Genomic DNA, 22041 nt, shown 5'->3' on the forward strand with positions numbered 1-22041 from the left:
ATTTAGGCTAAAGTAGAGTTGAGCTTATCCAAGTAACTATTTTTTGAACGTCAGACAGAATGTCCCCCTGATAATGTGGTTTTTTATAGCATGTTTTTTTTTTCAAATAGTGTTTTTCCAGACACTGTTACATCTTGTGTTTAGTATGATCTGTGCTGAACAGATGTGTGTTCTATAATCACCCCTGCTTGCAGTTTTTCCCTGTCTCCAACACAAGGTTAGACAGACAGCTGGTTACAAAGCTCCAAATTAGTAAAAGATTTGACTGTTGTGAAGTTCATAACAGCATTAAAATTAGTTTTTAGAAAGTATAAGAATTTGGGGAAATTTATATGTGTGCATGTCCGTGGCAAATATATTCTGTGACCAGCTCTTGACTCACTGTACGTGATTGATGGAGAACACTCCCTTGTGCTGCCCAGGCTCAGTTAAAGGTATCTTGCTTTCTAAACTCCAAAACAAGTCTTAGAGAGTTTATTTGTTGGCATTTTCGGTGTTAGTTTGAGTTATAGTAGGATCAGTTTCTGACTCTAACACAGTAGCTCTAAGTAACTTCCTTTTCTGAGAGCAAACTGCGTGTTTTTCAGACAGTTTCTCTCTGGAAGTGATAACACAGGGCATTGAGATGCAGAAAAGCCAATGCTTACGCTTATTCCTATAATAACCAAGGACATCTTAGAGCTGGTGAATAAAGGCCACAGCTGCCGGGAGGCATGGACAGGACAGGTGACCCCAAACTAACTAACTGAATATTCCATCCCACATATGTCATAGTAAAAAATTGAGAGATCATGAGATCGCGCCATGGATGAGGTGTGAGGTTTATCAGAGCACAAGTTTAACAACACAGAGTCCTTCCCGCTGTGAATTGCCTGTCAGAGCACAAGTTAAACAGCACAGAGCCCCTTTCACCCCCCCACAAATCGCCCCTTGTGTGTTTGGCCACTCAGACTGGCTCACAGCTCATTCTTGCCGCGCTCTTTGGCCGCAGTGAAGTTGCAAACATTGCGCAAAACCTCCCTCCCTCCCTCGTTCCAGCTGTTCCCGTCCAGCCTCGGGCTGCGGGCTGTTCCCCCCTGGCTGCCTCTCTCTGCAGAGGATCAGCTCCCCTGTTTGTTTGAACCCTGCACTCTTCCCTTCCGCTCCACGTGATGCCGTGGGCCAAACAGAGCCTTGTCCTAATCACCCCTGGGACTCCGCGGCGCTGGTTGCAAATCCTCCAGCATGATCGTCAGCTTGACGATCTGGGAGCTCGTGATGCTCCCCTTGGGGTTCTGCTGGCCGTCGGCTTTCCAAGAGGTGAGTTTGGCCTCCAGAAAACGTCGTTTCCAGGAAGCCTTTTTTATTTCTAGGAAAGAAAAGAAGAGACGACACAATGTGTTCTAAGCCAAAACTCATCAAACCTCACTAATCAAGAAGATAAAGCTGTTTCCCCTGGGTGGCTCTTGTGCAGCCTTTGCTTAGTGTAAAATGATGCCATGAGAATTTGGCATCAGCACTTGTTGAGTTGTTAGCTGGCGTTCCTTCCAGGTTAGGTTCAGTTACGCGACAGTCTCGTATCCATTTGTTTTTCTTAAAAAAATGTAAAGCTATGCTTCTTCTTGCAGAAATTTCTTGGTGCTCTGGATGCAGAAGACATTTTCTCTTATTTTGGAACTGGCTCAGTGTCTGATGGTATGCAGGACTCCTTCCTTCTTGATTTTGGAATGCATCTGTCAGGTTTTTTTCCTAAGCCTGTGTATTTGATAACGCTAAGAACATTTATTAACGAACCCTAATCTGACAAGCCGTTCACATTTCTGAGTCACATTACTCAGTGAGGCAGTCGATGTTTCGGTGCGGAAGCAGCTGAAGAGCTGGGTCAGTGTTTAAAATCTGCTGGAGGAGATAGGATAAATCTTTTTGCAGATTTCTGCTGCCATCCTCATTCTCTGTGTGGGTATTTTTCTACAAGATTAACAGATCCGGGTCTTCTGAGGGGAAAGCTTTAGAATAAGATTGACTTTAAATGCACTTGTTAATTTTTTTTTTTTAGAACAAACACATGGAGACACTCATATTGTAGGTCCGAATTGGTTAGCATCCAGAATAAAGATATGTTTTAATATCTAAGATCCTTAAAGGAAGGGTATTGCCTACTTATGAGTTCACCTAGTGCTCATCCCGGTGTCTCTGTCTGGATTAGGATAAATCTCACTTAGTAATACGTAACATCTGAGGAAATAAAACTGTCTCAGCCTTTGTCAAATCAACTCTTTCCAAAAGAGCAAAAGTGCCACTAAATCAGGAACCAGTTTCAGAGCTGTTGTCCCAGATAGATTATCCTCACTCTGGAGTATGTGAAAGCACCGAAGTTCTTCACCTGTTTACATGAAGACCCCAAAAGGCCACAGTTGCCATTTGGAGAGTGTTTTTTCCTAGGAAGATAGGTCATTTTATTTCTTTGCTGTACATCATCACTTCTCATAACTGTTCTGGACTTATTTCATGTCTTCCAGTACCTGAGTTTGTTGTGGCTGAGCCAACTTGCTCTTGTAAAGAAGACCAGATGGGGCTGATGTCCTGTCATGTTCAGCACTGCTCCATTGAGGCCTGGGGAGAACTCTATGCCTTTGCATTTCTAGAGGACCATGCCCTCCTTTCCTCGTCCTTCGTGAGCAATCAAGTGCTGAACTCTTCCTTTAGCTTACTGAAGCGATTCTCAGGCAACTGCTTTGCAGGTGGAAATCCACTGCAGCCTCCTGGGGCTCAGTGTAGAGTTACCTACTGCGAAGGGCAGCTGGTGAGTACACACTGAATTTATTCTTACACGAGTTTACAGCCTTTGGAGGTTTGGAGCTTGATGCACTAAACGTGTGAATCATCCACTTGATAAATCTTAGCATTACAGAGGAGAAATAGGAGGGATACGGCACACAGTTCGCTACTGATAGCTAGTGTCTTTGGAATAACTTAGAGATGGAATTTCATCTTGTTTAGCAAGGAGTTGTCATCACAGATGAGGAAAAGATCCACATCAGGCCTGTCAGACGGAAGGATATGGCCCTGCTGAAGGACCTCGGCTTCTCCAGACCCCACATTGTCTTCAGGAGTGCCATGAGAGGGGAAAATGCAACAAGAGGTAACGTACATAGAGAGGAAGCCCTGCTTGTTCTGCTTGGAAAAGCTGTCACCTGATAGTGGGGTTGCTTGCATGAGCTCGGAGGAAAAAGTAAGAGTACACTTGTCAGAATTTTCTCACCTCACTAAGGTATAACCAGTGTGGTTTTGTTTAGGTATCTGCTATTTTGATAGCGTAAGTGCATTGTTAAAGATGTGGCAACTGGAAGAAGCCAAAAGAAGTGGGGAAACCTGAGCAAGCAATTGGAGGAGTGGTTTTCCAGCTGAATTATTCTACCCTTTTAGGAAAAGGAAGTGGATCTGTCAGACCTTTTATGTTATCGTGCGTTTTAAACTTCTCCTGTCCCTTTGTGCTGTTTAGCAGGGCGGTTTCCTCGCCTGCAGAAGAGGGCTGAGGGAGCTGTCAAGCACCTGGAGCTGATGGTTGTAGCAGGTCCAGATGTTTACTTGTACCACAAAGAGGACACGGAACGATATATTCTTGCCAACCTGAACATAGTGAGTAGCTTTCTGTTTGGATTGCAGTCCCATTGTGAGTGCTTACAGGCAGACAGACCGCTGTGAGTGCACTGCCAGAGGTGTTTGTGGTTACCTGCTCCTACTACACAGCACTGATTACATGCAGGGTCATCTTCTCTGCTTCTCTTGGCACTGCGTGACAAGTTTTCTGTTGTACAAGGAGGGGTAGAAGCTTTGGGGTTGTAGCCTTAAAGCCCATGCAGCAAATGTAGCTCTTAATTTCATTACTAATAGTTGTAGGGCAGATACAGTAGTTTTATCACCAGAGCCTTGATCCAGACTGTGTTGCTTTCACCGAGATTAAATAAGTTCCACTGAATTAATCTCACATTTTACATTTTGACATTTTGCTTCTATTACTGGATTTCTTTAAATGTCTCCCTTTGCTGTCGTTAAGAATTAGTTTATGCATTTTTGGTGTGTTTACATTGCAAAAAAAGTCTTTAGCATTCGTACTGCTACCCTATGAAACTGTTTCCCATGCAGATTTTTCTTTCTGCTTCAGAGTATCTGACAACTCTAACAACAGCTCTCGTCTGTTGACAGATTTATTTACACTTGTCGTGCATACATGTTGGATTTCCCACTGATTTTACAGTTGCCCCTTATGGTTACCATGTGCATTACCTTTATAGCCCTGTTATTGGAAACAGGTAGTAGGAGTCATCAAGATGTTATTGAATCTTTTCTATCTCTTAACAGGGAGCAGAGCTGCTGAGAGATGCCTCGCTGGGTGCACATTTCAGGGTTCATCTTATGCAAATGCTTGTTTTGAGAGAGCCAGAGGTACGCAGGGAGGACTGTGTTCAAGTGTTATCCAAGGGGTTACTAAAAGCTGTATGGAATGTGCAAAATTGTGTCTTCACTCCAGGCGGAGGTAAACATCACGACAAATATCACCTCCTCACTGATGAGCGTTTGTGAGTGGAGCAAGAAGGTCAATCCCCAGAATGACTCTGACCCCCAGCATGCTGACATTGTCCTCTACGTCACCAGGTACAGAAGCTCCTTTACTCTGAAAAGGGAACTAGAAACAGGACTGATGCTATCCAGCTGTTAGCACAGTGACAGTGGTTTTCACCGGGTCTTCCAGCTGCTGGGCATCAGAGAGTCCTTGGAAATGGGTCAATTCTCCTGCCCTTAATGTAATGCACTTGGTCAGAGGTGCAGTTTCTTCCCCAAGCACTGACTAGCTAGACTTGAGCAGCCGTCGTGTGCTTCCAGAGCAGCATGGCCAAACCCACTGCAGCTTTTTATAGGCAGGGAAGTCAAACAGTAACTGGAAGGGAAAACCCACTGGTGCTCTCTGTGGAAAATTTCTGGTGCTACTCTGACTCAGACGTTTTCTCTGACTTTCAGGCTCCTTGCTTAAGTTGCTTTAGCTAAATTTGTTGAAGGCAAACTTTTCTTGAGTGTGCTGGCTTTGTTTTGGTGCCCTTTCTTCAAAGGAGATACTGCTCTGTCTTTGGCAAACAAGATTAGGTCATTTTCTTCTGTTCTTGTCTGGTATTAGGGGATTTTTAAATGTAGAATCACCACGAATTTTGAATAGTGGGCACTTGTGGGACCCTACTGCTACCATATGTCCCAGGGACCCTGTGTGTTGAAAGAAAAGCTAGGTAGCTGGCAAACTTACAGACATGGAAGTTGTCAATAAATTCAGTTAAATGTCTAGACCGGACTTTATTAGCTGAAATGGTTCTTTCTCTTTCCTCTGTATCTGCTTCCCTTATCCTAGGTTTGACCTGGAGCTACCTGATGGGAACAAGGAGCTACGTGGAGTGACTCAGTTAGGTGGAGTCTGCTCCTCATTCTGGAATTGTGTTATTACTCAGGACACCGGCTTTGACCTGGGAGTCACCATAGCCCACGAGATTGGGCACAGGTCAGTAGGAAAGCCCCAGAGCAGCCCAGTATGTTTTGGATAAAAATATTCCCAGGTTTAAAAGATTCAGAAGGGGAGAGAACTGTTGGCATAGTAGGGGGTTTCCTATAGATTATTAAATTTATAGGAGAAATAGTTCCTTGCGTTTCTTGTAGTCTTGTATGCTCTGTGACAATTAGAAGCTGCAAAGAGGAGAGAATCATAGAATCACCAGGTTGGAAGAGACCCACCGGATCATCGAGTCTAACCATTCCTATCAAACACTCTGTGACAACAGTAGAAGGAAAAGCTGCAGAGGGAGCTCAGCCCTTGCTTAGAGAAGAGAGATTCTGAGGGAACACAGCCTCGGGGATTCTTCTCTTTGGGACACTGTGCTGCTTCTCTTACAGCCTTGGAATTCCCCACGATGGCGAGGGGAATGGGTGCAGCAGCAGTGGTTACATCATGGGTTCAGCAGGAAACCACAACAGCATTGACCTCTCCTGGTCACCGTGCAGCCGAGAAGAGTTCCTGGCCTTTGTCAGGTAAGGGAATGGTTGAGTTCTGTGTGCCCACGTGGGAAAGGCTTGGAATAAAATAGGACATTCTTGGAAAATAAGAAACTGTGAAAAGATTGGAGTTTGTTTATTTCTTATCACTTTTGTCTACTGCTGAGGTTAAACCCAGTTTTTGCTTCAAGTAACTGGAAATTACTTTGGTTAGTGACTAATGTGCCTGGGCTGTTGAAGTTCTCGGACACTAGCTCAGCCTGGAAATTTTAGTTAAAATGTCATAACATCTATGTTTAAATAAGCACTGTGGGCTGTGAGCTGGCTGGGTGAAGCCAGGAATGGGTTTCTGTTATAAGTTCAGCGGTAGGGAACTGTGAGCATCTCCAGGCAGCTGCTGCAACTAAATCTATCACAGCCCACAGTGAGCATGTGTTGTCTGAGAAAGCAACAGCCAACTCCCAGAATGAAACTCCGCAGAAGTTTGCAAACATGTCATTGTCCTCTCTGCCCACAGCTGGGAAAGTGATATTTCTTCTGTCTCTATCAGTACAGGCCAAACAAACTGCTTAAATGACCTGCCGGACATGGACGGCAGCATCCCTGGATGGAAGCCTGGCTTGTACTACGGAGCAGATGAGCAATGTAAAATAGCCTTTGGGAGCCTTGCCACCACCTGCACCTTCGCTGACAGCAATGTTGTAGGTAGAAAGTTTGTCTGTCTTGCTAGGGGCAGCAGGGAAATGTTCTGAAGCCAAGATTCAGGGAAAGGAAACTGGAGACTTTTTTTTTTTAATTATAAGGGGATGGAAGGTGCTTTCCTGCCACAGATTTATTGGCAAAGAGCAATGCTTTTAGAATGCTTCCCATCTCTGTATCACTTCCTTCATCCACATAAATCTCCTTTAAGGTTTGCACGGTAGCCAGAGCGTTCTGTCCAGCCAGGGACGTGGCAGTGCGAGTGCTGGGCACATCCACTCAGGGTCCTGTTGTAGGGAGCTCTTGTTCTTTGGATCTCCCCAGCTTCCCTGCCATTGCACAAATCCCCAGGTCTGAGAAATGCCGTGCGGCTAATAGCTGCCATCTGGACATGTTTTGTTAATGAGGAATCACCAAGGTGGGTGAAACTTTAATTGCTTTGGTTGATCATCTTCTAGCATTACAGCTGGCGGCACTGCTCTTTTGACATGCCCACAGCTTTTGCCTGATAGAGGAGGAGTGAAGGAACTTGCTTGTGTTGTTGCGTAGCTATGGGGAAAACAAACATCCAGGAGTGGCTTTTGGGACTGCTGTGCTGATGACCCTATGTGACTCCCTGAACTCCCTGATTTTCTTGTCATGTCAGGACGTATGTGCAGTTCTCTCCTGCCATGTGCAACCAGGAGACAGATCCAGCTGTTCTCGGCTTCTTGTTCCCCTCTTGGATGGAACAGAGTGTGGAATCAATAAGGTAGGGAGGCTGCTGATGTGATGGTCAGAAGTGGGTGTGGGTGCAGGGCATTGTGGACCCTGAAGGGTGCATAGCACACTGCACCTCAGCCGGGGAGCTAAAGGCCCACACACTCCAGTCACAAACTGGTACCAGCTGATTTTCGTGTTTCCATCTTGTTTGTATTTGCAGTTCTATAGCCTGATATGATTCTGTTCACAAAGGCTTGTAGTGATAGGATGAGGGGCAATGGCTATAAACTGGAGAGGGGCAAATTTAGACTAGGCATAAGGAGGAATTTCTTCATGATGAGGGTGGTGAGGCCCTGGAACAGTTTGGCCAGGGAAGCTGTGGATGCTCCATCCCTGGAGATGTTCAAGGCCGGGTTGGATGGGCCTTAGGCAGCCTGACCTAATGGAACTAGAAGATCTTTAAGGTCCTTTCCGACCCAAACTATTCTATGATTCTGTGATATCCAAACTTTCCTTCAAGGCTACGTGAAATGCCCTGTCATCCCTTTGTTTTAACCCCAGCCTCACGTTAGACCGTAATGGGACTCTTCTAGCCTCTTTAAGAGGGTGCTTCATACATCTTGGGATTCTCTGTTTCAGTCTGACCTGCCAAAAGATGGGGACTTGTCCTGCCCTTGTAGATCCCAGCCCTGCAGGGTTCCATGTGGTGCTGCTTCTGCTAACTTTGTGTATTCTTGATCTTAGTGGTGCTCCAAGGGGCAGTGCAGCTCTCTGGAAGAACTGAACCCCATGGCTGTGGTGCACGGGCAGTGGTCCACATGGAGCCCCTTCTCTCCCTGCTCTCGCAGCTGCGGAGGTGGAGTTACCATACGGCAACGGTTCTGTAACAACCCCAGGTGAGAGGTGGGGAGCTGGGGAGTTTGCAAAAGCCTCTTGGCTGAATCAGGACCAGGGTTTTACTCTTTGCTTGGGATAAACCTGCCCCCATTGACAGTTCTTTTCCTGTCATTTCCAGGCCTGCTTTTGGAGGGCAGGAATGCCGTGGGGCCAGCATCCAAGTGGAAATGTGTAATACTCAGGTAATGGAGCAGATCACATCTTCTGAGTTTGTTTTTTTTTCTTAATGCTGTTTAACCATTTGAGAGCCGTATGGATTGGAACTGTGCTTCTCACAGCTGATTGCTCTGGGAAGGAGGACTAAGGAGCTGGCATACAGTCTCCATCTGTCTGACAACAAGGGAGGTATTTGTTCCGCTGTGCCTGAAGACAGCAGTATTATTTAATAGTATTGTTCATGTCTAATGAAGCATTTTCTCTATTCCTTCATAGTGGGACAGACACTGAGAAAATAGTGACTCACTTGATGATAGTTTTCTTCAGGGGGACATTCTTGTACTGCTCCTGTTTTCCTTATCTGTTTATTTTGTATAAATAGCAAAGCAATCTGCTTCCAAACACAATTCTCTGCATATCCCGCAGCCTCCCATTAAAGTGGTTTTCTTTATTTGCAGTTGTTTTGGTATTTTACTTAGCAGCCACTGCTTTCTGCTTTAGCTACTGGATAAAATGCTGCTTGGGATTCTGTGTAACTTCCTTTCATTACCCGTACAATTCTCTGTGGGTTCTAGGCCTGTTTGGTGACCCAGCAGGACTTTATGGCTGAACAATGTGCAGCAACAAATTTAAAGCCACTGTATCTCACTGGGGAAGCGCCATCCTTTCATACCTGGACTACTGCTGTTGGCTTTGCCAAAGGTAAGAAAAGACTGAAAAACTGTGGTTTGTTCATGAAGGGGAAGACTCATGGATTTACCTGTACTTTGAAATCAAAAGACCATTTCGCTGATGGGTTTAGTTTCCAGGTGAAACCTGGATGCTTTTTCTGTCAGATCTTTTTGACTTCTACCTGTTGTTTGATGGTTGGAAAAATGCCTTTCTGAAAGAGTAACTCCTTTCTTCTTCTCTTTGCCTCCTCCAGGGGACTTGCTATGCAAGCACATGTGCAGGGCCGTTGGAAACAAGTTCATGGTAAGCCGCGAAGACAGTTTCTTAGATGGAACCAGATGTGAGCAGGATGACACTGAGTGCCACGGGTCTTTCAATCTGTGTGTAATGGGAAGCTGCAGAGTAAGTGACTTTATGGCAATCCGGGTGAATGCCTGTAATCTGCCCTAAAGGAGTCAGTTTACTAGGAGCAAGGGGGAAAAAACACTCTGTCCCAAACAAAACTCTGTTGAAAGAAAAGAGTTTTGTTCTTTACTTCTTGGATGGACCCTAACAAATCTACCATTCTGTCTATGCATCCAGTGCCAATGCCCTTTAGATAAGACATTCTGCTAATTATGCAGAAAGTATGTAAGGCTATTCATCCCTAATCCAGGCAGCAATAGCTTTGTGTTGGTTGAGGAGACATCATTAACTGTTCAGTTTGCATGGTGTAAATAACTCTGTAAGATGCCAATAAAATAAGAAAAGTTACTCAATTTGAACTGTGTCAGTGGCAAAATAAGGACTAAAACCCGGGGATCATAAGTCAACAAGTTGATTGTTGCAGTATCGCTAATCAAAACTGAGGTATAACTGCTTTTTTGGGGGGATTGGATGTGAGAAAGGCATTCTTTCTTGATGAACTTGGATATAACTCCCCCGCGCTGTCTGCATTTTAGTAAGTGCTCAATGCTGACCCGGTTGCATGTTTGCTATTGTTTCTTTACATTCCCAGAATACACTTTTAACATTTTATGTTTTTCTCATTATCCTCTTGCTCACAATGTTTAGTAATGCATTTCCACCTAATGAACTGCAGAGGGTGTAGGCAGAATCTATCCTGATTTCTGCTGTTCTGTTGGCCACAGTTATAAATATGTATGTTATGGCAGCATCCAAAGCCTGGGATCAGTGCCTGTAGCATAAATTCTGCAGTTGCACATGTTTCATTGCTAAGCCTGCTGAGATCCTCCTGTAGCTTTGTGTAAATTAGTCTAGTTCATGGGAATGAGAATAGAATCTGTTTTCTGAGCTCCATGGGACTGAAGGCCAGGCTGAAGGATATGAGCTGGGTTTGGGGAGCTAAAGATTCCTTTAGATCCTGCCATTCCTGTTTACTGTTCTCCTGGGCTTCCCTCCTGTCCCCCTCCAGAAAATTTGCATAAGAGAGGGAACGCTTAGCCTTTGTTTTAGGTCACAGGAGAAATCTTTGAGTTGCTTCTTATAGGAAAGAAAATGTCACACAATTAACGAAACTTGTTGTGCTCTCAGCTAAGACTTCCCGATCCCTGGCTTTGCGTACTGCTGTACAGTGGTACAAGTGCATCTTTGTCTGTGTGTTCTTCTTAAATTCAAATTGCAAATGAAAAAGGCAGTTTCAGGAATTCAGGCAATGTTGCTTTCACTCACTTGCTTTCTTCTCTGAATAGGCAAGTCCTGACAGACTTTCCCCTTTGCTCAGGCTTTCGGGTGTGATGGCCAGATGGACTCCAAGAAAACAATGGACTCTTGCAAGGTCTGCGGGGGTGATAACAGCACTTGCACCGAAGTGAGTGGATCTTACACAGAAGGAAAAGCTAAAGGTGCGTAGTCCTCACCCTCAGGCTCAACATTACGGTACTGTTTATATGCTATGTGTTTGTATGCATATTCAGTCTTCATAAATTTCTGTATGTGTCTTCTTGTTTCTGCTTCTGCTTGATTTTATTTTATGGAGGATATGGCAGTGGAGTTTGGGATGTCAATAGAGAAGGCAGTTAAGATCGGTGGCAGGGAGATAGCTGTTGTGTAGGCAGAGTGGCTGTTTTGGTCACAGTTCTCTGAACACAGACCAGAAATGCAGTTATCTGGGAAGTCTGGCAAATTATTGGGAACTGGGGGCTGTGTCAGATGCTTCTTGAGATGTTAGTAGTCCATTTGGGAACTGATCTGGCTCCTGTAGTATCATGTATGGATATTAACAGAGAACATAAAAAGAACAGAGGTACAGCAACGGAAGGTGACCGTATCATCTTTCTTTCCATCCTTCCAGAGTATGTTACATTTCTGTCCCTGCCTTATAACACCACCTTGGTCCATGTTATCAATCGGAGACCACTCTTCACACATTTGGGTGAGTCGAATGCAAAGGGACTGCAGGCGGGGTGAAAACAAGCTTGTAAATAAAGCTTTTAAATAAAAGAAGCTTGTAAATAAAAGAAAGCTTGTAAATAAAAGAAAATGGAATTTGGGAGGGAAGTTCTTGATGATGCAGTTTGTTTGTGGGTGCTCTCCAGTGGGAAGTGATAGAAGCCATGCTCTTTGGGATACCCAGCTTAGATCAAACTGGCTCCTAGCAGATGGGCAGCTTGTAGCTGCCAGCTCGAGGGGATCCTGGTGACCACATCATATCTCTTAACGTCACTGCTGCTTATTCTCCTCTAGCTGTGAAGGTTAAAGGAGAGTATGTGGTGGCTGGAAAAGGAAAAATCTCTCTGAATGTCACCTATCCATCAGTTCTGGAGGACAGCCAGATCAAATACAAAGTATTTCTCACCAAGGACAACCTGCCAAGCTTGGAAGAAATCCATGTGGATGGGCCAACACAAGAAGAAATCGAAATACAGGTAAATTAAAATAGCAGAGTTGGAAAGGGGCCAGTCAGAAGTGGCCAGACTGAGTCTGTGTAGCTCTGCTGTAGCACAGAATCCAGGTGTAGCAGGCTTCGTGTCCAAGGCCAGTGGAGTTGGTGTTCTCTAAGAGTGATGGTGTTGCTCTTGTTGGGAAACGATGAGGGTTGTCTCCCTACAGGCTTTCTGCAGGTCTAGGGGATGATTGTGTGGGCAAAACCACACTGAATTAAACCTTTTGCTAGGCTGAAGCTTTCTTCGGTGCCCTGTGCACAGAATTCACAAGGTAAGTTCTCTGACTGTATCCGGCAAGAACTGAGAGTATTAGCATTGAGGCTTAGGATTGGATGGAAAAAAGGGGGGACTGACTTTTCTTATCTCCGTCCTAAGAAATGAGTCTGAGCTGATTTGTGCGTTGACCATAACTTTTTCCCTCACCAGGTCTATCGAAGGTATGGAAAAGAATATGGTAACGCCACCAACCCTGACATCACCTTCAGTTACTTTGTCCCAAAAGAGAACCTGACATATCTCTGGATTCCTCAGCAGGGACCGTGTTCAGTGACCTGTGGGGAAGGTGAGGCAACAGTACTCAACCTTCACTTTTTATGGAGATCTGAGCAGAATTCTGGTAGTTACACAGATCCTTATTGCATGGGCTCTCCTGGGGTGACCGAAGATGATTTGATATCAGCGATAGATACTTGGTTAGAACTTATCAAACAACTGAACTGAGTTTTAAAAGCAAATTGCTTGAAGTGAGCTACAGTTGCCAGTGTTAAACTGAACCAAAGAAAAGGCGGTATAGTTTTTGAACTAATTTGGCAAATCAGCAAATGAACTGAATCATCAAAAGGATAACAGAAATTTTTGATCGTCAACATTATTTTTAAGTAGGTTTTAACTGAACTTTTGGTTTTAATACTAAATAATTGTCTCACATCTTTCAAACTTATTGCAGACTGTAATTTGAAGTGAAACATCAAAAGCCTGAGACCAAAGTGGTATCTAGTATCTAACTAAAGCCTCAGAGCTAATTATGAAACTTCCTTCTTAGAATTCTATTCCTGTGCCATGGCTAATCCTTTCTGTCTCCCTGGAGAAATCATAATGCAGATTGTAACAGATCACTCTAGTAGATGCTCTGACATCTTGTTTGCCGGATAATTCAGATGACATTGGCAAGCCTCTCAAGACTTTTATGACAAGGATTTAGAAAATACATTAATGAATACTCATGGAAGTCAATCTATAGCACTAGCTATGTCTGGAGAGCTCTTCTCCAGCAGATTCCCCAGGTGAACTGATTGCTGAAACCCTGAACTAAAGAATTCAAAATACTCCAGGGCGTCCCAGCTAATGCAGTCACTAACAAAACAACAAGAAAGCTGGGACTTGAAATAAAAGAAAGCTAAGAATCTGAGCTGTAATTGCATCTTGAGAGCTGATAGTGATGCTCAAGCACTCCTTACCAATAGACATTATTTGAAAACAAGGAGCGTAGTGAAAAGCTAACATTGCTGATTGTTTCTTGACATTTCCTTCTCAGGGTTATGCTCTCTGAGATTCAGGAATGCCTGTCTCTCTCTTTGTGGGCGGCTCATTCACTGCAAAGGAGACTCTTTACATGTTTGCTTTTAACTTACTTGAGTTTGGATTTTCACCCATTTTACCTGTTAGGTTCAGTAGTGTTAAAAAATCTAGGTTATAGCTGAGGTTTATGAATATTTCATTTCTTGCGCGCCACAGGCACTGCACATCTGCAGTTTCTCTCCCAGTACTGTTGATCACATTGGCACGGTGCTGTCTGGGTACAAAGGCTTTATCATCATATTACGTGATTAATTCTAGAGAAAGTAATTTAAAAATGGTTGATCACTAGAACTTCTTATCAACAACCTGTCCCTCATCAGTCAGACATCAAGATCATTAGAAATCATGTGGACCAAATGATGATTGATATCCTTGCTCTTGCAAACAGCCAGTTTAGAGCAATCTTTCCATTTTGATCATAGAATCATAGAATAACCAGGTTGGAAACGACCCACCGGATTGAGTCCAGCCATTCCTATCAAACACTAAACCATGTCCCTTAGCACCTTGTCCACCTGTCCCCTTAAACCCCTCCAAGGAAGGTAACTCAACCCCCTCCCTGGGCAGCCTCTGCCAGTGCCCAATGACCCTTTCTGTGAAAAATTTTTTCCTAATGTCCAGCCTAAACCTCCCCTGGTGGAGCTTGAGGCCATTCCCTCTCGACCTGTCCCCTGTCACTTGGGAGAAGAGCCAGCCCCCTCCTCTCCACAACCTCCTTTCAGGCAGTTGTAGAGAGCAATGAGGTCTCCCCTCAGCCTCCTCTTCTCCAGGCTAAACACCCCCAGCTCTCTCAGCCATTCCTCATCAGGCCTGTTCTCCAGCCCCCTCACCAGCTTCATTGCTCTTCTCTGGACTCGCTCCAGAGCCTCAACATCCTTCTTGTGGTGAGGGGCCCAGAACTGAACACAGGATTTGAGGAGCGGTCTTGGTGGGTTGTGCATCAAAAGTCTCATTTTCTGTGGTGTTCATCTTGACGGTCTCTTTAAAACTCTTGAGGGAAAAATATATGTTATATTATTTGGGTAAAGGAACCTTCCTAGCACAATGGAGATGAATTGTTCCCGTTGCTTACAACTTCTTGTCCTTTTCCTTTTGTATCCTAGGGATGCAACCAGTGAATCATGTGTGCTTTGACCAGACAAAGAATGAAATGACAGAGGATAAGTGGTGTCTGGAGCTCCCACAGCCCCTTTCAGAGCACAAGCCCTGTGCCATGGAGCCATGCCTGTACAGGTTGGTGTTCCTGGAAACTCAACTGAGTTCTTGTTTCATTTGTCCTTTCTCAGACAGCTAACCCAATCTCTGCAGTCTTCTTTGCTTTGTGCAAGATGAAAAGAAAGGAGAGGTATGAAGTAGTTTCTTCCTAATTATAATGGCATAGTAGATACCAAACTACGTTCTGTCTTTCCTCATCCCATGAGGTAATCGAGGTGTCAGCTGAATGAATGGGAGATAGTCCTTCCAATATTTTACAGTAGTCTTCTAAATGAAAACACTTCGAGAGCATGGCCAGAAGATGTCTGTGCACTTCCCTTCCAAGACTGTGCCAACAAAGATTTGATCTAATTCTGGAGGAGACCCTTGCGTTAATTATACTGGAAAGAGGACCAAGAGCCAAGCTTACCCAGACACTGATCTCATAGATATTTTATTGTTTAATAAAAAGTGGTTATACTGTGAGCTATTACTCTTTGCTTACATACTTATAGTCCTAGAGAGCTGTCAGTGCAGGAACCTAAATTCCCAGAAGCTGTCCTGTCAGTCAAATTCAGGCAAGGGTCTGGAAATAGAGAAGCTGGACGCTCTGTATGACCCGTTTTTATCATCAGTGGCATGAGTAATAAACCTCCGTGATCCAGATGAGGAAATAGGGTGATACAATTACTTCCCATTTAGGTGGAAGATATCACAGACAGATGAATGCTCTGCTGTGTGTGGAACTGGAGTTGCCCAGCAGAATCTGACCTGTGTTCAGTTTCGAGATGGATTGGAGACTGTTGTGGATGACAGCTTGTGCTCAGCAGAAGAAAAACCTCTCTCCGTTGCGCCATGTGTGGTTAATGTCTGCCCTTTGGGCTGGGACAAAGTGAGTTTATTGGCTTGGGTTGTTTCAGGAGACTCGTAGGGAGCTTTGTGCTTGTGATCTTCAGGAGGGCACCAGCTAGGAAACACCACCTTGTTACTGGAGTCTGGGAGGGTGATTTATACAAGGGATGTCTTGCCAGTTAAAGTTTCATCCTGTCACTTTAGAAAGCCCTCTCCTTCTTAATTAATGCTGCTAGATTAATCCGTTCATAGTTGTGGATTGTTAAGGGCAACTGTTGACTGTGTTCCTTCTTAATTATGGGATCACTGGTCCAAATCTGTACTGGGAAGTCACTGCCTTGCTTACATTTAAGATAGAAAAGAGGCAGCATTAAGCATCTCCAGTCTCGGGTATCTCTCTCTTCAAGTCATGTGAATTAGGAGGGGTCTTGCCTGTTGGATGTCTGTAGCTATTCCGAATACTTATATATCCTGCAAAAATGGAGAAACGCTTAAATGTGCCTTTTTTTTCAGTGACAGCAAATACGTTGTAGGCTTGACCTGGCGGTATCCCCCAGCTTCATTAGTTTGGGACCGGTGTGGAAAGCAGGTGCCAATGTCAGTCTGGGTCTTTTTGCTCTGTTCTGAGCAGGAACACGCACACTTGCTTCAGACTTCGGAGTCGCTCGGGCATATCCAACTGGAAAATCAGACGGTGTATGTCTGGGCCCCTCTAGCTGGAGAGTGTTCCGTCTCCTGCGGCAGAGGTGAGATCTTGCAGTGCTGCAGGAGAACGTTACTTGGCTGTAGGTGTAAGCTTGGTCCCTAGGAAATTGAAGGACCTAGTGTTTGTCCCTCTGCTGTTCAAAGTGCCTTTGTAGATATGATCATAATTTTTTTGAATCTGGAAGAGGCAAGAAGGCCTGGCTCAGACAGGGGATGGTTTAGAGGACTGACTGGCTGCTGCAGAGTTCTGGAGTTGGAGCAGATGAGCACAATAATTGTGCCTGGGGATTGGGCAGAGTTTACTTGTTTGGTACACACGCACGTGACTGACAGGGCTTGGCTTTTTTCAATGCTTGCATTAAAATTGCTTCCTGTTCTAGGCAGGACTCAGCTACGGTACGTATGTGTGGCTTTCGAGACCAAAGAAGAAACCCAAGAAGAAAACTGTTATCCAGTGCCAAAGCCAGAGAGTAGGGTGGAAGTCTGTGATCTCAGTCCCTGCCCACCAAGGTAAAGCAGTCACCAGGAGATCTGAACTTTTTTCCACGGTGCAGGATGCCGCTCTCAGAATGAAATAACCCTGGGTCGGTTTCTGATCTGACTGTTAAAGTGGTGTTTGTTTTGGAGGGAGATAAAATTATTTTTGCAGTTAAGCCTGTTTATGTCACGCTGGGGAAGACTGTCATGGTCATAGAGTGAGATTCAGTGTATATTTTGAGTCTGTGGGCTTCTTGCAAAATGTGAATGCCTTCTGCTTGGATCCAGCTCCAAACCTGCTCCAACTGCCCAGCCTTGTTTCAAAGACTGCCTCGTAAGTACTGTAGACAGCAAAGTGTGTGAGGCAGAGGGGTGAAGAAAGCTGCTGAGGAGCAGAAGAGGGAAGGATGAGGGAAGTGCAGTGCACTCTCTACAGTGAGAAGTAGTAGAAGGTGGAGATTCTTCACTAACTCAATTTTTCTCCTCCTTGTCCCCTGTCAGGTGGAAGGTAACCCCAGCTGCCCCCTGTTCCTCCAGCTGTGGGCTCGGCTTAGCTGTTCAGCTGGTCACCTGTGTGCAGACTCACCAAGGCAAGGAGATTTTGCTGGAGGAGCATGTGTGTCCTGTGGCAGAGAAGCCCCTTACCAGCATCCCCTGTGTCATCCGAATGTGCTCTTATGAGTGGAGCTTCAGCGAGTGGACAGAGGTATCTGCTCCTGTTTAGATGTAGCTCTTGGTGTCCAGTGCAACAGTTTTCTAGCCATTCATTTCCCTAAAGCATGTGGGGGTGAAATACCCCTTCTGCCTTGTGTATTTACTTCCTTCAAAAATGCTTAACTGTTTCTAGGGATGTTTTCCATCCTTTCCACTGTGTTTAGCAGTCGTAGGTTTGCTTCCCACGTTTCTCAGTTCAGGTTTTGGCTGTGGTTTAAAAATGGTCCTTGGCATGTTTTCTTCTGGAATCCCTTTGGATTCTTTGGGGAGTGTTCTTCAATTCAAAGATATAGTTTGGAAGATCCTGTGGGAGATGGGCCATCTTATAGCTGATGCAACTGGAGCACTGAGGGGACATTGGTGACCAAAGGATTTGCCCCTCCGGATCATGCCTGAGCCAATAAGTATGGATTTCTAAATAACAACAGAAACACACGTATAAAGGCCTGTGGGTTTCTTCCTCTGCAGTGTTCAGCTTCGTGTGGGAATGGCATTCAGACACGGCAGGATTTCTGCCTCAACCCGCTAACCCGTAAGCGCGTGAACCCCATCTTCTGCAGGCACTTCCCCAAGCCCATCGTGGTACGTGGCTGCTCTGCAGGGCCCTGTCCTGAGCAGGAGGTGGGGACCGCGTCCCTCGGAACAGAACTTCAGGCAGTGACACCTGCCACGCATCTGACGACAGCCACAACAGCCAAGGAGGTGAGATACAAGGACCTGGATCTTCCTCCTTCTGCTGTGCCAGCTGTGCCTCAGAAACAGACAAAGGAGACCAGTGGAGGTGAGAAGGACACTACCAGAAAGTAGAGATAGGTGCTTAATGTTTGCAGCTGGGTTACAATGACTTTAGTGCTATACAGGGACAGGAGCATGGGAGGGAATATTCCTGGTTAGAAGGGGTAACGTGCTGTTCTTTTCAGCATGCCATGGGCTGTCCATGTTATCTGAGCTAGGAGCAATGACTTCTCTGAGCTTCTCAAAGCTCTTCTGACTTGAGACTCCTTGGGGCAGCATCTGATGTCTCCCATGCTCCACCCTGTTGGCACTTTTCTGTTCATTGTGCCACTGTTTCAGCAGCTGTAGTTCCTTCTGGATATATTTCTGACCTATCTTTGCTGTGCAGATGCCTGTGGAAAGCTCTTTCTTAATGCCACTGGGGTCATCAACATGATGGGACTAGACAGCGGTGACTGCACTGTGGCCATCGGGCGTCCTCTCGGGGAGGAGATAACAGTCAGCGTCCTGGAAAGCTCCCTCAACTGCAGTGCAGGTACTGCCAGGGCATGCTGCAGACCAGCCTGGCTCTTTGGGGAACCTGCACCTCATTTCCCTGTGTGCTTTTGGTGCCCTGAATGGTTCTTGCTGCTTTGGAGCCTGTATAATCTCTGAAACCATTTTACAAGTTTTTCTGGCCCACCAAGTCTTAATTTGCTAGACAGAGCTAAATAATGATGATACCTTCTGTCCCCCTTCATAAGAGTTTCTTAGGTCTTTTGTTGATAGATGTGAGAAGAAGGGGGTTAATGGGATTAAAGAATCTGTTCGCTCTGCCCTGTTACAAACTCTCCGTAACATACCCTTTTGATAAAACTGGTACAGTTAATTAGTTAACTGGACTGTTTTAATGACAGATTTTGATAAGATAGGGACAAGATGCAGAAATTACTTGATTGTAAGCCTATATAAGATAGTCTGTGGCCTTTTACTTAGTGTTTCTGGTCCCTGTGCTCGTCCATTCCAGGTGAGGTCGTGCTGTTTTCTGGGCGGATGATGTGGCGGACAGGCTGCAGGAAGCTCCCTTTGTCACTGATAAATTCCAGAACGAATACACTGATTGTGAAACAGCGAGTTTTGCTGCCAGGAAATGGGATCATTCTTCAGTACAACAGCAGAAATGCAACTAAAAAATATTACCAAGGTACCTTACTGAAAGCTTTGCTATCGATTTAGATTAAGGCACCCATGAATGACAACACCCACATAGTTCCATGGGTTATAGTTGGCTGTGGAAGACTATGGGACCCTTATTTTGTTTTCAGCGGTTAATAAGCCCCTTCTTTTAGTGGCTAATAAGCCCCTCCACTCTTGCGGAGTGTTGGAATTAATATTACTTGTGGACTACCCCTCTGTTTTAAAGGCAATCCCCCTGCAGGTGTTTGCTGCTGCTTGGAGGTTCCCAGATGAAAATCCTTAGAGAAACTTTTCTGCCTGTGTTTAATTTAAATTATTTCTTTCTTGGAGATGCTGGATGCTTCTCTAAATCATTTTCTTTTCTGCTCTCTTTTCCCCTCTCAGACTGTGACAAGCAGCTGTTTGGTCCGCAAGGTGAAATAGTGAATCCTGTGCAATTACCTGATCAAAGGCAAGAAGTAGTGTGTCGGACCTTCATCAACGTGGCTCCTCAGCATCGCATAGCTATCCGCGCCCCGTATATTGACCTGGGCAACGAGAGCAACCAAACACATTTTAATTACATCCTGGTGAGTCAGAAACGTGAAGGGGATAGTTTGGATGGGAATGGACCAATCCCCTCAGACATTTCCATCTAGGATTTGTGACTGAGCTTTCCATCTAGAGGGTCAGACTCTTATTTCTGTCATGTAAATGTAGATGTGAATGAATCATAAAATGCTTTTGTTTGGAAGGGACCTTTACAGGTCATCTAGTCCAAACCCCATGGAGGAACAGGGACATCTTTAACTCGATCAGGTTGCTCAGAGCCTCATCCAACCTGACCTTGAATATTTCTGGGGAAATACTTCACTACCTCCCTAGGCAACCTGTGCCAATGTTTGACCACCCTCATTGTAAAAAATTCTTCCTTATATCCAGCCTAAATCTATCCTTCACTCGTTTAAAACCATTACTGTATGTCCTGTCACAAAAGGCTTTGCTAAAAAGTCTGTCCCATGAGCACTGCTGTCTATTGTATTTCTTCTAACCTTTGTATAGGGCAGCTTCTCCCTCAGAGTGACCAGCTGGCAAGACCTCAGTATTTTGTGGGTCCTTCACTTGCAGGTTGCTATGATATAATAGTTTGCTCTTTCTTTATGCAGGTCCGTGATGTAAGCACCATGAAGACGATGGTGTTCCATGGGAAACAACAGTTCTTTTGGCAATCAACGGGAAGCCAAGCTGAAATTGAATTTCACGAAAACGTCAAGGAACACCAAATTAGTTTCTGGGCTGAATATCATGCTATTGAGCCCAAATAAAAGAGGCCGGGGCTGCTGCACTGAGAAGGGCCACAATCCACTTAGTCACTGCTGCCTATTCACTGCTTGAGGTCACAAGAGTCATTTAACCTTTCTGCAGCTGCTTCCCCATCTACTGAGTAAGAATGATAATATCTACTGACTTCTTTCGAGTCTCAATTAATACTTATGAAGGTTATACAAAAGACATGGAACTACCAAATAGCAAGTAGTTCTCATACACATTTTCTGTTTGTCTTGATTGGGTTTAATGCAGTTTACACGTCTGCAGTAAGTGACTTGGACACTGAGGTCTCAGGGCCCTGCTTCTGTAATAACTTTTAGGATAGTCATCTAATTTCTCAGTGGCTCAGTGCTCCGTTACAAACCTCTGTATACCACAAGTACCTACAATTATGGTTTAACCATCCAGTTCACTCTCCTGCAGAGTAAATGCCCTCAGAACTGAGGCCCAGTAAAATTCTGCAGTGATATAAAGAAGGCAAAGATGAGGAAGAACTGCTGGTACAACAAAACTATACGTATGTGTTGGGGGCAAGACGGTTTCTTTGTCCAGAAGTGTAGTGCAGCACTAGAAAAGGTCACCCAAAAAGCTGATGGAGTCACCATCCTGAAATGTTTTCAGGAGCTGACCAGACCAAGGCACAGCTGACCTGGTCAAGCCCTGGTGACAGTTGACTTTGTATAAGAGGACTAAAGGACATCCAGAGGTCCTTCCGCAGCCGCCCCTTCCATGGTTCTAATATTATGTATCTGACAGCGATAGCAGTCCTTCTTTTCTATGGGAAAATAAAAGAATTCTGTCTCATAATGATGGGTTTGGTGCCAAGATGTATTTACTCAGATAATAACAGTAGCTGTGCTATTAATTTGCTTGTATCTTCATCTGACAGGAACTGTGCAATGGGAGATTGTTGAGACTGCATGACACAAGTTGTAACAGGAAGAGGTATTTCACAGCAGTGACAAATATTCACTCTGGATTAACTGAAATACATTTTTAAAGTTATTTTTATTTAATATCTTGAACATTTAGTATCTTGAACATGGACCATGCCTTGGTCCAAATCTGTCCTCCTCCTCAAAATCACAATATACTGCTTCAGGGGTCTTTTCCACACCTGGAGCCTGGCTGGACCCATCTGCCCTTGCTCTTCACGCTGGATGCAGTAAATGGTTCTGCCTGGGCAGCTTTAACCCTGCTTCTGGGCTCTTTTAGTTGAATTCTCTGACATCTTTTTACAACCACAAAGTCTTATTTTCTTCTGTCTTCTTAATATTTG

General features: G+C 44.8%; 1 protein-coding gene across 3 annotated transcripts; it reads left to right on the forward strand.

Annotated features, from left to right (window-relative positions):
- Positions 1-1148: 1148 nt before the first annotated feature.
- Positions 1149-21572, forward strand: ADAMTS13 (ADAM metallopeptidase with thrombospondin type 1 motif 13). 3 transcript variants are annotated; one of them, XM_069873268.1, is made up of 29 exons: positions 1149-1299; positions 1608-1674; positions 2499-2782; positions 2980-3121; positions 3482-3618; positions 4342-4425; positions 4511-4635; positions 5378-5524; positions 5914-6048; positions 6563-6713; positions 7358-7462; positions 8158-8309; positions 8429-8492; positions 9042-9168; positions 9392-9540; positions 10862-10982; positions 11432-11512; positions 11824-12005; positions 12450-12585; positions 14705-14834; positions 15498-15687; positions 16279-16393; positions 16733-16862; positions 17331-17535; positions 18012-18324; positions 18667-18813; positions 19285-19461; positions 19839-20023; positions 20600-21572. In XM_069873268.1, exons 1-29 carry the CDS (start codon positions 1225-1227, stop codon positions 20756-20758), a joined length of 4215 nt encoding a protein of 1404 aa, XP_069729369.1. In that variant the 5' UTR covers positions 1149-1224; the 3' UTR covers positions 20759-21572. The 3 variants fall into 3 exon arrangements, 2 of the variants coding, with proteins under 2 accessions (XP_069729369.1, XP_069729370.1); XM_069873269.1 differs by having other exon boundaries at positions 9392-9441; XR_011338861.1 differs by lacking the exons at positions 19285-19461; positions 19839-20023; positions 20600-21572 and having other exon boundaries at positions 18012-18125; positions 18229-18324; positions 18667-18805.
- The last annotated feature ends 469 nt before the right edge of the window (positions 21573-22041 follow it).

The sequence above is a fragment of the Phaenicophaeus curvirostris genome, chromosome 20 (assembly GCF_032191515.1).
Source record: "Phaenicophaeus curvirostris isolate KB17595 chromosome 20, BPBGC_Pcur_1.0, whole genome shotgun sequence".
In the NCBI taxonomy this organism is placed as follows: domain Eukaryota; kingdom Metazoa; phylum Chordata; class Aves; order Cuculiformes; family Cuculidae; genus Phaenicophaeus; species Phaenicophaeus curvirostris.